The sequence below is a fragment of the Notolepis coatsorum genome (assembly GCF_963971535.1).
Source record: "Notolepis coatsorum genome assembly, chromosome: 5".
In the NCBI taxonomy this organism is placed as follows: domain Eukaryota; kingdom Metazoa; phylum Chordata; class Actinopteri; order Aulopiformes; family Paralepididae; genus Notolepis; species Notolepis coatsorum.
The window spans coordinates 193,735,312-193,749,971 of NC_140169.1; the positions used below are offsets into that span (position 1 = coordinate 193,735,312).

General features: G+C 44.2%; 1 protein-coding gene across 1 annotated transcript in view; it reads right to left on the minus strand.

The window, feature by feature from the left end:
• The window catches only part of LOC311228908 (kelch-like protein 9), a gene marked incomplete at its 3' end in the record, with an annotated part of 121,474 nt that overhangs the window by 69,063 nt on the left and 37,751 nt on the right, over positions 1-14,660 (minus strand). Inside the window, exons 6-9 of the mRNA XM_084314867.1 lie at positions 8,684-8,759; positions 7,908-8,465; positions 6,895-7,074; positions 5,671-5,784 (exon numbers count right to left, since the gene is read on the minus strand). Of these exons, the coding sequence (XP_084170993.1) occupies positions 5,671-5,784; positions 6,895-7,074; positions 7,908-8,465; positions 8,684-8,759 (928 nt within the window). The remainder of the gene's footprint in view (positions 1-5,670; positions 5,785-6,894; positions 7,075-7,907; positions 8,466-8,683; positions 8,760-14,660) is intronic.

Genomic DNA, 14,660 nt, shown 5'->3' on the forward strand with positions numbered 1-14,660 from the left:
TACAAGGGATATCAGACGATATACAAATATTATACAATATATCTCAAGTAATAAATATATATATTCGGTTTAATCTGACCCTTTGTAACAACTTCCGTGTGCTGTTCAGGTCCATGTGATGGATCCGTTTTCGGGGGGTGGTCAGGGCTCCTCCTCACCAAGCGCCTATTCGGGCCTTCTGTGAGTTTGGACTCCTCCTTCCATGTGAGGGAGCCTCCTTCAGAGTACAGAGCCTCCTCCTCAGATTGTCAAGGTGAGTGGACCCTCTAGAAGGTGTCCTATTCTATTGTGTATGTATTCGATTCAATTCGATTATTGAGTGTGTATGGGTTCAGTGCCTCTTCCCCGGAGAGCCCTAAAACCAATTTTTTACATGGCTCAAGGTGCAATATATTCTTTTCAATCTGTACAGCTCGCGTGGGAAGTCTCTCTGGGGATTCCCGTCTCCAGAAGTCCACTATTATCCCTGTACCCAAAAAATCCAAGCCTGCTTGCCTCAACGACTACCGCCCTGTAGCTCTCACCTCCATAGCCATGAAGTGCTTTGAGAAGCTAGTAAAGGGCTACATCTGCTCCTCCCTCCCCATCAACATGGACCCCCTGCAATTTGCATACCGCCCCAACAGGTCCACGGAGGACGCCATAGCCCATGTGCTGCACACAGCAGCATCACACCTGGACAAGAGGCAGGGGAACTATGTGAGAATGCTATTCATCGACTACAGCTCGGCATTCAATACCATAGTCCCCTCCATACTCATAGCCAAGCTCAGGGACCTGGGCTTGAACTATGACCTCTGCCAGTGGGTCTTGGACTTCCTGACTGGCAGACCCCAGGTGGTGAGAGCAGGCAACTGCACCTCCTCATCCATCACCCTCAACATAGGGGCCCCCCAGGGCTGTGTTCTGAGTCCCCTCCTCTACTCCCTGTACACACACGACTGTGTGGCTCAGCGGAGTAGCAATACAATCATCAAATTTGCTGACGACACAGTGGTGGTGGGCCTGATCTCTGCCAACGACGAGAGGGCCTACCTGGAAGAGGTCAAGGTCCTGGCGGGATGGTGCCAGGAAAACAGCCTCTCCCTGAACGTCAGCAAAACAAAGGAGATGATTGTGGACTTCAGGAGGTCGGGGGTTTGTTTGTTTGTTTGTTTGTTTGTTTATTTACACATATAAAAACAGTTACATATATAATACAATATAGTCCACAAGGGATGTGTAGGAGAATTGCCTAAAAACCCTCAAGGGGCTTGCATGTGGCATTCACCAGGAAGCAAAACTACATTATATCAAGATAAATATAAAATATAAAATAAAATAAAATCCCCCCCCCCCCCCCCTGAACAAACAAACACACACAAGCAGGCCTACATAGACACCGAAGTAGGCACCCCATGCCATACGATTTCTGGTATAGAGAAAACAATCAATGACAGTAAGAATATATAATAAAACGAAAATACAATAACAAAATACATCAAGCCATCAGACTACAGTTTGTAAAGGAAGTCCATATGGGAAATATTGGTGATCTAGGAGATGAGATTTCAGTGCTCTTTTGAATTTCAGAAAAGAAAATTCCAAAATATGTGGAGGCAAAGAGTTCCACAACTTTGACCCTCGGTAGAGCAAACAAAACTGAGATTGGGAAGTGCGGGAAAAGGGTGGTCTAAGCAAACAGGAACTACGTGTGGGGTAATTATGAATTTGGTGATTGTGGGCAAACATGTCATGAAAAAAAGGGGGAAGGGCTCTGTTTAAAGAACTATGCACAAATAAACCAGTCTGAAGATGATTCACTTGATAAACACTGAGGATACCTAACTTATGGAATAGAGGCTGAGAAGAATGACTTCGATGTACACAGCTGATTATTTTTAGAGCTCGTTTCTGCTGGTTTGGGAATAGCACTGCACAAGACCGAAGCAGACTACAAAGAGTGACACGTTCAGCCGAACGCACAATTGGAGGGGGGCTCCCCACCCTCCAGAACATTTACAACAAGCGTTGCAAGGGCAAGGCTAAGAGAATAATTAAAGACTCCAGTCACCCGAACAACTGCCTCTTTGAACTGCTGCGGTCAGGCAAGCGATACCGGAGTCTCAAGGCGAGCACAGAAAGACTCAGAAGAAGCTTCTATCCCCAGGCCATCAGGCTGCTAAACGAACAATGAACACTACACAACAACAACCACCAAACGCACATAGCACACACATCCACACGCACACACTCACTTTAAACAAACACACTGTAGCACCCACTCCACACACTTTATAGCACACACCCACTTTAAACAAACACACTGTAGCACCCACTCCCCACACTTTATATTTATTGATGAAGGATTGCACTACAACTCGTACACCTTACTGTAAATTGTACCTAAATTGTACCTCATCCCATTTCTGCTTTGCACTATATAGTACTGTACATTAGTACACTGCATAGTATTGTATATTATATGGTAACTCAGAATATTGTACATATGTCTATACCGAACACTGTGACCTCATTTTCTTCTTCTAAATTACATGCTATACTATGTTATTTGATACTATCTTGTCTAGCACAGTCTCTGGAGCGTAACAGTAAGAAGCATTTTGTATGAAAGTATTCTGTACTTCTGTATGACAACTATTAAAGAAACTTGAAACTTGAAACTTGAAACTCCTTCCTATGGGAGGGTGGTGGGATGTAAAAATGTGAAAAAATGTTACCCCCGGCTGTGTAGACTGGGATACATACTGTTGGTGCTTCCTTCTTTTCTATTAAAAAAGAGTTGGAGTTAGGAAGTGTCACACCCCTCTTGTCGTTCCCCTGGGCGCCTTGGGGATTCAATGACAGGTCTAAATAGCCTGTTCATTGATGTGGGTGTGTCCCAACGCACGTATAGTGCTAGCTCGCTGTAAACAGGCGACTGACTGGCACGCCTTGGTTGCTTGAGGTTAAAATGGCGTTTTTATAAAGCAACTGGGATGGAGGTTTTTCCTCTTCCGATGACCACATCCCACGACCTGGGTTGGTTATCGACGGATTCTCGTTCATGTCTGGGGGATGATGACGGAATGGCTCTGAACATATGTAGAGGGGTCTCACGCCCTGGGGGTGGGCCACCGGGCGCAGTTCGCCCGAACGTCTGGGTGGCGCCTTCTTTTCATGTTAAGATCAACATGCATATCTGCCCTTTCTCCTGGAGTAGGCATGTCGGCGTGGTTAGGGCACGGGACTGGTTCTGGTCACGCTGGTCCGGATCAGTTGAACCCGTTGTCCGCCGGGGATGCAGATCTGCTGTTCTGGTACCCTGAGGGACTTGGGCTTTTTTCAGGGGGAAAAATGCCAGGTCGGTCCGGGTGTCACAGGGTTAAGCGCTATGGAGACCCTGGTTGGGTAATTTTTTTTACTCAGCACTGTCGTAATGGCTTACGGCCATGCCAACCTGTACACGCTCGATCTCGTCGGATCTCGGCCGCTACACAGGTTGGTCCTGGTTAGTACTTGGTTGGGAGACCGCCTGGGAATACCTAGTACGGTGTGCTTGGGGCTGGTTCTCCATTCTTTTTCGCTCTTCTCTTGTGCATGGCGAAGAGGGGCCTGTTGGGGTGGTCTTTGACCTCCTCTGGTGACCCTGTGCTTCCCGTATCGCCAGGCCCGGTCCGAAGTAATGTTTCGTCGACCCGTAGGCCTGGGTTAACCCTTTTTGAAAACTTAAACACTTGTACTGCGGTATAGCCGGTGTATACTCGCAGCTGTGTTTTGGAGTTTTTTCTTGAGTGGTTATAGGAACAACCGCCACATTGGGTAACACCAAGGTGGTTGATTCCCTGGTGTGTTGGAGCAGTGTCAACTCCCGGGTTCACCGGTTGAGGGTGCCCCTGCACGTTCATGACGTCTGCCAATCGTGTCAGCCTTCTCTGCCTCAACCCCTCTGGGTGGGTTTTTTTTAAATGGAGGCTTGGTCATGCAACAACGCCAGCATACGCCCCTTCCGCCGGGGCGGCTGTGTTCAGCTGTCCCCTCTGGCGCCTGTCTCGTCCACAGTCTCCAGGCTAGGGTTAACAGCCTGTTGCCTGGTTTTTCCCCGGTGCGCTGCCTGCTTCCGTTGGTTAACCTTTTTTGTGTGCTTACGGCCATGCTGACTGCCTGTTCTGCAGGGTCAGTGTGCCAGGCGGTGTACTATTGGGGGGACAGGGCCCGCTCGGCTGAGGGGCCTTTGTCCGAATACGCTGGCGATGTGGGGGGCGGGGTCACTAAGTGCCCACCTGGTGGGGTCTTGATGCTGGCATCATGGACTTCTCCGGGCCCCCGTTCCAGGGGGTCCAGTCCCTTTGGTGGGTCTGGGTCTTCCTTCGCGCTCCGCTGCTACGGCCTTGCCACGGGGTTGGGTTTGCCCTTGACCCCGTGATTCTGGGGGCAGTAACGAGGTTGTTTCCTCCGTTCGTTCCCGGGTGGCATGCGGGTTGTGCGTGTGTGTAGTCGTGGGGTCAAGCCACGGTCTGCTCACCCTGTGCGTTGAGTTGCTTGAGTGCCTCTTCGCACGGTCGGGTCCGTCGCCCTCCCGTGAAGCCCCCAATAGGGGGGGTGCCCTCCATTAGGGTGGGTCGGGGGGGCTTGGCCCTCCCTGTTCTGATGGTTGTGGGGGGCTTTCAGCGGGGTGTATTTGTCGACCGATGGCTCTCGCTCGGCCTCCCTTGTGCAGAGAGTGACGCCGAGCGAGAGCTAATACGATACAGAACGTTAGGTTATGACTATAACCAAGTTCTGTTAGTATAGCGACGCTCGGCGTCCGACGCCGCTGCAGCCCTTGATCTCGCCTTGTGGTGAAAGCTTGGGAAGGAGGCGAGTGGGTGGCCCCACCCCTGCTTATATGGGTAAGCTGATAGGGGTGTGGTCAGACAAATATTGGTAAATTAAAGGTACATTGTGGTCTTTATTCAGTGCGTGTGCACGTGTGCGAGGACAGTGCAGAGAGTGACGCCGAGCGTCGCTATACTAACAGAACTTGGTTATAGTCATAACCTAACGTTCTGTCTCCCTCTCAGCCTTCCTACTGTCTCAATAAAGAACCTTCTCTCCTGTGTCTCCCCTGTTCTGTCTCCCTCTGAGCCTTCCTACTGTCTCAGTATGAAGATAAAATACTGAGGGGAGTGGAGTGGATTAATATTACCACGTGTGATCCTGTGAAGTGTATTGGCAGAACTATTATTATTATTATTATTATTATTATTATTATTATTATTATTATTATTATTATTATTATTATTATTATTATTATTATTATTATTATTATTATTATTATTATTATTATTATTATTATTATTATTATTATTATTATTATTATTATTATTATTATTATTATTATTATTATTATTATTATTATTATTATTATTATTATTATTATTATTATTATTATTATTATTATTATTATTATTATTATTATTATTATTATTATTATTATTATTATTATTATTATTATTATTATTATTATTATTATTATTATTATTATTACCCAAGAGGCTCTCTGGTCCAAAACTGATTTTGGGTGTAGAAGGATAATTGATGATGTCTGTCAATATTGATGAGTGTTGTTGACCAAAGGAACAACATGTAATCTAGGATTCTTCTTTGATTAAATATCACGTCTGAGTTGTTGGGTTTGAAGGCTCTTACCTGAGACATACATGAGGTCTCCGTGGACTGCACCAGCATGTCCATAATACGGCTCCACCATGTCGGACACAAATGTCCACTCATTCTCCCTCAGGCTGTAGCACTCCACCGTGTCTGCAAGAATGGTTAGAGGAAGTCATTTGACTACATTGTCATCTTACTGTTCTTAGAGCAGTATAGAAATTAATACCAATTGTAGTGAGCATCTGCACTATACATATGTTAATATAATAATACATTTATTTTTTTACAAATTATATATATAGTATATAAACATAGAACAAAAACTTTGGACATTTGTGTTTGGTAGATTATTTCTCTGTTGTAACAATGCTTCTTGGCAATACATTTTATACCATTGGAAAGCCTGTTTATTTACCTTTTAAATTGTGCCCCATTTGTAAGGAACATGCATTTGTGGGATGAACAGCACAGCTGAGTATGTGGGTTGCGCCCATGAAAAATGTGCCAAATCTTATTCAAACAGCTTATTCTGCTGTTACTATTGACTCTTGTTTGGTGTTGTTTGGTGGATTGGATGATTGAAGTCTATCAGTAACAAGGAAGAAACAAGACATTATTGACAATTTTACAATTTATTAATTTAACAAACAGTCAGGAGCCTCAGTAGCGTGTGGAAGAACCATACACAACAGCTAGTTCCCAAAACCGAACTTTTTGTTCTATGTTCATATATATATATATAGAATATATATAATTTGATATACAAATAAATGTATTATTATATTAACATATATTAACTTATTTTGTATAACAAATTATATATATAATATGTATATAGTATATATATAATTTGATATAAAAATAAATGTATTATTATATTAACATTATGTATAGTGCAGATGCTCACTACAATTATATATATAATTTGATATACAAATAAATGTATTATTATATTAACATATGTACAGTATAGTGCAGATGCTCACTACAATTATATATATATACCTACATTTATATATAAAAAGGACCTGAAAAGCGCAACCCAGACATTTCTTGCATTCAGCATCACTGAAGCCAATCTTCCGTCACTTTTTGCAAATACATTACATTGGTCAACAGTTAAATTAACTTAAGTTAACATTATATTTTCACCAAACAAACCCACAACAGTTCATGGCGTTTTGTCCAACACCAATACAGTTCTAAACAAAAAGCACATCATTAATGAATGAATGAATAATGTAATAATACTCCTCTCACCGATCTCTCCTGAGGCATTCCGTCCTCCGGCAGCATAGAGCTTCCCCTTCAGAGTGCTGAGGTGGAAGAAGGTCCTCTTCTCGTTCAGCGAGGCAACCTGAAGCCACCTGTCAAAGCGGGGATCGTATCGATAGACACTGTCTACCGCCGTCTTGCCCTTGGTATCATAGGTGCTTTGGCCTAAAAGGTGGATAACGAGGTAATGTTGCACCAGACACGGAAAATAACATGGTGAGAGATGTATAGGTGACACAGTTACACATGTTATTTACATTAAGATTAAATGATCATTCTTATTTTTCTTGTATATTCATATATTCTTGTAATATATCATTCAGATGGCATTTTGACTGGAGAGTAGTAGAAGAATCTGATGAATCTGGAATACAAGTTTTTAATTCTATGCAAATTGCATGTGCTTGTGGGTAGTCGTCCTTCTCCCCTCATGCTCATTACATGACTTGATAACATGCTGTACCTAATCTGCACTTGCCCTGTGCATAGTTCAGTAATGCTCCTTTACAAATCACTCTGTAATTATTAAACTACGTATTTGCACACCTGCCCCGACCTGCTCTCGCTTCATGCAGATCCCTGCTGCGCACAATTCGGTACACATCAATTGAAGACTAGATTAGTTATATGCATATATTTTTGCTCATAGGATCCTCCAAATATTTCTATGCATATATATATTTTTTGTGCCTTTATGTCTTATTATTATGTATAGATCTTTCTATATTTGTGCCATATTCAATGCAATGTCCCCTTCAGCGGTAATAAAGGTCTCATTTAGGCTGTACCTAATATTAAAACACTTAATTAAAAGGTAACCTCAACATGTTTCATATTTCTAATTAGAAAAAGTCTAAATGTCCCCTTTTTATATGTTTCACTCTGAGAATGAAGCCGGACGTTCCAGTTTCACCTTGTTCATACACTCTCAAGCCAAAGAACCATGTAAATAGTCATGTAAATGAAGGATCAGGCCTTTAATATGTAGGAGCTCTGACCTCCAACGATATAGAGGAATCCCCCCAGCATAGCGACACCGTGCTGGTAGCGGGGAACGTCCATGGGCCTCAGGGCCCTCCAGTAGCTGCTCTCCTCGTCATACAGCCTCAGCTCCCGGCTCACCACCAGCTGCTGCCTCATCACCCCGCCCAGGGCCAGCAGGCGCGTGGTATCCGAGCGTATCCGGGTGCGTTCGGTCTGCAAGGCCGGCTGCAGGAACGGCATCATCTGGTAGTTGCTGGCCTCCAGCAGGAGGTTGACACAGGCCGCCTCGGAGCGCATCACAGAGGGGCCTCCCTCCTGCTCCTCCTGGGAGATGTGGATCAGCTCGCTGGGGCTCATCAGTGGGAAGCGGATGTTGCGCATCAGGGCGTAGGTGGAGGAGCGGCGGCTTGGTGCGTCGTGGTCCAGCCAGGCTCTGGCAATTCGGTAGAGTTCCATTTCGGTGAAGCCTTTGAGGGAGTTGCTGGCGAGAGCGTTGGCCAGACTGGCCTCCGACAGCTGTAGGTAGTGGCCACTCTGCAGCAGAGCGGAGAGGTTCTGGCTCACAAATTCACCTGTGTTTAAAGTTAAAATGGGGTAAATAAGTCAAATGTTGTTCAGCTTAGAGCTAAGGGGTGGAGACTAGTAACAAAAAGTATTTGACTTAAGTACACTTTTGAAGTACTTGTACTTTAATGATAGACGCACTGGTAGACCATTCAACCCATACAAATGTCAAACCAAAGATGATTTTGTACAGGCGTTCTGAGATCGGTTTCACCACCTTACTCACCAAGGTTGAACTGGACGTCATCCAGAAGCAGGTCCCTGGCGATGCGCTCTATCTCTATGCAGTTGTCAATGGTGATCTAACCCACAGACATGAAAACATAGAAACTAGATGAATGTACATCAATCTACATGGATCTCTCCTCATTCCGGTCTTTCCTTCACTACAATCCCTCTATATACATTGCTTCTTATTTACTTTTGTATGTTTGCTTCCAACCATTGCTGTGTAAATGATAAATGGTCTGTATTTATATAACAGCTTTTATCCAAAGCGATTTACAACTTATGCCTCACATTCACCCATTCACTGACACATTCACACACCGACGGCGGAGGCAACCGTGCTCATCTGTAGCAGTTATGGGTTCGACACACTGCCGCCGGGAAGGTACTTTCTGATTACCAGACGACCGCTCTACCTCCTGAGCCACTGTCGCCCCTAGGTAGTAGGGCTGTTGACAATGCAAGGATAGTAGAGAGGAACACATGGGATATGTGACAGGGGTTTGAATGTAAACTCATCTTGCACCTGTAGCCTACATAACAACACCATCTCTGGGCTCATCTTTGTAATTTTCTACTTTGTGACCGGTCCTCTATTTGGTTTACTTGTCTTCAGTTACTAGTCTTACTGGGCAAACCCTGTACTGAGCAGTATTGGGTAGTAACATGTTACTGTAATACTGTCATTTTATTACTTTCCCAGTAATGAGTAAAGTAAAGCTTTAAAATTTCCAAAATAGTAATTATATTACAGTTACGCTGCATTACTGCGTTATATCGTTACCAGAATGCAATGTGTTTTGTTTGTCCTCCTGTTGAGATATGACATATAAAGTATATAATGTATGTATGACTTCATGTACTACTGTGTACCGTTTTGTTTATGTGAGTAGCTATGACTACCACTGTGTCCAATGGGAAGCACTGTTGCGCAGTGTATTGTTGCATGATTGTGATGTCACTGTATGGGTATAAAAGGGGCAGCGACACACCCTGACGCTCTCTCCTCTCTCTCTTGACACACCCGAGTTGTGAATAAACCACGCCGAATCGAATGGCTAAATGATACCACAGTCTGAACAGTACAATCCCTTTGAATTACTTGAATATTTAACTTGACGCTGCAGATAGACAAAAGGTCTATCTGTCTACTCTGACACCTCCTATAACGTTAGATCACGTTTATATTATACGCAGTCCTCAGTAGATGGCGGTTGACTCTGCCTCATTTCAATGCATCATAGAGAAAGTACCTACAAAGTGCAATGTCAAGCTGCCACAGGGAAAGACGTTTGCTGACTACAAGAGAGAGAGAGAGAGAGAGAGAGAGAGAGAGAGAGAGAGAGAGAGAGAGAGAGAGAGAGAGAGAGAGAGAGAGAGAGAGAATATGCGGTGACACTCAAACCACAAACAAAGGTAGACTTTGTTTCCACCACAGCTGACACCTGGACAGCTACATTACTTTTTTGGAAGGGGGAGGGGTAAGCGAAAGTAAGTGAAAGCGAACAAGTAATGTAACTAGTCATTTAACTAATTACTTTGATACAAAGTAATCAGTAATGTCTTTTTGATACATTTTTAAAGGAGTAATCAGTAACACTTCCTAAGTAACTTGCCCAACACTGGTACAGAGTTGCTCAACCGTTCCCTCGGACGCTCATCTGGTATTTACTCTGCTTTGTCAGCGCTTTAATTCATAGTTAACATAATTGTATTGTTGTGCTGCATTTGTCTTACATTTACATTTAGTCATTTAGCTCAGGCTTTTATCAAAAGTGACGTACAGATTGTGAAACAACAACATTTACATTTAGTCATTTAGCTGACGCTTTTTTCCAAAGTTAGTAACAATGTTACAAAGTCAACAGGAGTGGTAAGGGTAAGTGGTATTGTTCAGCTAGCAGTGTTGAACTTGCATGCTCCATGCATAGTAGTATAGACATATTAGCATGATAGGTAGTAGTATAAGGATAGTAACATAGTACATAGTAGATAGTAGTATAGACATAATAGCATAGTAGGTAGTAGTATAAGGATAGTAACATAGTACATAGTAGATAGTAGTATAGACATAATAGCATAGTAGGTAGTAGTATAGGGATAGTAACATAGTAGATAGTAGTATAGACATATTAGCATGATAATAATAATAATACATTTATTTTATAAAGCGCTTCTCAATAACCCGAAGTCGCTGACAGTAGGCAAAAATAAAAACAAAGAAACAAAGAAACATAGAGCCACAGGGAACAATATGAATGCACAGGAACGTAGAGCTACAGTAACAGATAACAAAAATACAGGAGCCAGTAGGGGAGGGGAGGCAGAGAGGGTAGGGGAGGGGAAAAAGGGGGGGCGACAGGTTGGAGGAGGGTGGTTATGGTAGAGAAGGTTAAATGCTAGGGAAGTCTCCTTTAGGGAGATAGGTAATAGCAGTGCCGTCTGGGATAAATGCGAGGCCCTGTGCGGGATTTAAACGCGAGGCCCCCCCCCCCCCCCCCCCCCCCCCTAAAGGTAAAAAAATATTACCTATTAAATTTTGTTGTTGTTGGTATTAATAAAAACTATATATTTATTTTTTGCATACAGTCAACGTATTCTTAAATAATAGCACTGCCCGAGGCTGGGCATACAGTCAACATATTCTTAAATAATAGCGCTGCCCGAGGCTGGGCATATGATACAGTCAACGTATTCTTAAATAATAGCACTGCCCGAGGCTGGGCATACAGTCAACATATTCTTAAATAATAGCGCTGCCCGAGGCTGGGCATATGATACAGTCAACGTATTCTTAAAGGGAACTATTTTACTATTTCTTTCACTATTTGGGCACTTTTACACAATTCCTGTGAGTCTATGGAACACCTCTGTAATTTTTTTTTCAAAAAAATTCATTGTTTTGTATTTCTAGTCAAGTACTCAAAAACAGCATTTTTCTACATCAAGATCTTAAGCCGTTTTGAGGTTGGGCTCCAACCACTGTGTGTCCTGGTGCCAACTGCCACATCAACTGCCACATTATTATGCAGCTGAGAAATCTCTGACATCACAGATATGCATATTTTCAGATGACTCAGTTCAGTGAGGGTGAATATTGTGAGAGGAGAATTGGCAGAATGCGGCAACATGAGAATTAGAGACATAGATCCTATTAATATAAGTCCACATAGCTAGGAAACAATGCTAAACACTGAAAAAGGGCATTTATAAGATAGTTCCCCTTTAAATAATAGCGCTGCCCGAGGCTGGGCATCTGATACAGTCAACGTATTCTTAAATAATAGCACTGCCCGAGGCTGGGCATATGATACAGTCAACATATTCTTAAATAATAGCGCTGCCCGAGGCTGGGCATATGATACAGTCAACGTATTCTTAAAAAATAGCGCTGCCCGAGGCTTAGTGGCAATGCACCTGTACACCTGGCAGTAACAGGGAAAATGCATAAAACACCCCTGGAACCTGATAAACAAGCCCTTGTGCACCCCTAGTCGCTTTTTCTACTTTTTTGAAATATTTTGAGTGTGTGTGTGAGCACAGCGGTGTCTGTGTTTATTATTATTTCATGAAATTGGGTAAATATCTTAATTTTACATATATGTTCATTGTGTGAAAAGCTTAGAATATGAAACACTCTAGAAATAGTCAAGACAGATTTAGTGACTTCTTCACTCCTAGTCGCTTTTTCTACTCCCATCCACTTCAATGTTAAAACGGCATTTTTAAGCATTTTTAAATCTGCTCTCATTCGTTAAATTCTCGATATAAATATAAAATGCAGTGTTGTACAACACAGTCAGTGAGCAAGCTTTCGACCAATCCAAAAAAATCAAAGACCCATGATGCCGATTTCGAACACAAGGTGGCGTAATAACACTGCAGACCACCGGCCACTAACCATGCAAGAGGCCGGGGAAAGTGGCTGCTGAGCCACAGTCTACTGCTCCGGTGTGTGTGTGTGTGTGTGTGTGTGTGTGTGTGTGTGTGTGTGTGTGTGCAGATGAAAGAGCAGCATGGGGACAGACAGGGGCCACTTTCAAACACGTTCCCCTGAAGTGGGCCAAAACAATATTGGGGGGGGGGGGGGGGGGGGGGTCGTGTGTGTGAGCTGGTGGCGTAATAACACTGCAGACTACCGGCCACTAACCATGCAAGAGGCCGGGGAAAGTGGCTGCTGAGCCACAGTCTACTGCTCCGGTGTGTGTGTGTGTGTGTGTGTGTGTGTGTGTGTGTGTGTGTGTGTGTGTGTGTGTGTGCAGATGAAAGAGCAGCATGGGGACAGAGAGGGGTCACTTTCAGACACGTTCCCCTGAAGTGGGCCAAAACAATATTGGGGGGGGGGGGGGGGGGGGGGGGTTGTGTGTGTGAGCTGGTGGCGTAATAACACTGCAGACTACCGGCCACTAACCATGCAAGAGGCCGGGGAAAGTGGCTGCTGAGCCACAGTCTACTGCTCCGGTGTGTGTGTGTGTGTGTGTGTGTGTGTGTGTGTGTGTGTGTGTGTGTGTGTGTGTGCAGATGAAAGAGCAGCATGGGGACAGAGAGGGGTCACTTTCAGACACGTTCCCCTGAAGTGGGCCAAAACAATATTGGGGGGGGGGGGGGGGTCGTGTGTGTGAGCTCCAGGTCATGCACAGAAGCTTCAATCATGTACGGCAAAGTGGGCCAAAACAATATTCGCGGGAGGCAGTGGTTGTTTACGCAGGTGCGACTGTTGAAAGCAATTGTTCGGGGAGGGTGCCCGTTGTTTACCGCAGGTGCACCTGATCGGCCTGATGAAGGGAATAATCACGTAAAAAGGTCTACTCTGTCAGAATAACGGGGTCACTACTCATTCATCCAAGCCCAGACAAGTCATAGATTACCTTAGATTACCTTTAGCCATTTACCTGTAGCATTTAGCATTGATTTAGCGCATTCACATTCACATTCACACATTCATTCATTCATTCATTCATTCATATTTCACACATTCGTTCATTCACGTAATTCATTCACATAGTCAGTAGTGTACTCCCTGACCAGTTATTGATTATGAACGCGACCCAAGCCCTCGCTTTGTTCGATTCGCTCGGACTCGGAGAGGAAGGTCCCGCTTCTAGCAGTGACTGTGATTCGGAGGTGGATGATGCCGACTGGGTCCCTGGTTTGGACGAGGTCGAGGAGGAGGAGGAGGAGGACGAGGAGGCCGAGGACAGCGGTGATGCCGCCGTGGTTGGTGCCGGTGATCCGGGCTGGATTGCCCGCAGCGGCTTGGTGTGGTCGCCTGTCAGTGACCTGACACTCCGCTACCTGCCGACAGCCGTAGTTCGGCCCGGGATTACGAGGTATAAATTTGGTCATTTAGCTGTACGAAAGTGTTGAGTGCTATACAGTGTATATGATAATAGGTAAATAGGACAAGTAAGTAATTCTATTTTTATTTTATTTTCATTTTAGGTACGCCATCGCTCGTATCCATGAGATGTTGGACTCGTTCACCTTTTTCATCACTGATGAAATATGTCTGATGGTCGTGGAAGCGACCAACCTCCACGGTTAGTTATTTCATTTTAGTAATTTGTAATTACTTTTATTGTAAATAATCATGTCACCTGTATATGTGATAATAAATAAATAAATCTCTTGCATATATTTTGTAGGGCGCCGTGCGTATGGCCAGTGGAGGGACACTGATCTGGTGGAGGTCAAGGCCTTCATTGGACTACTGTTGCTGGCCGGTGTGTTCCGCTCCCGGGGCGAAGCCACACGGAGTCTGTGGAGCGAGCGCATCGGCCGGCCCATATTCCGGGCCACCATGTCCGAGAAGAGGTTCGGCCAACTCACTCGTGCCATCCGTTACGACGACCGGACGACCAGGGAATCGGTGCGTCGTCAAGGACCTACGGGTGATCCCGATAAGGTATTTATTATTTCATGCCTCGTGTTGCTAATCTGTGCATTTATTTATTTATTTTATTTATTTATTTATG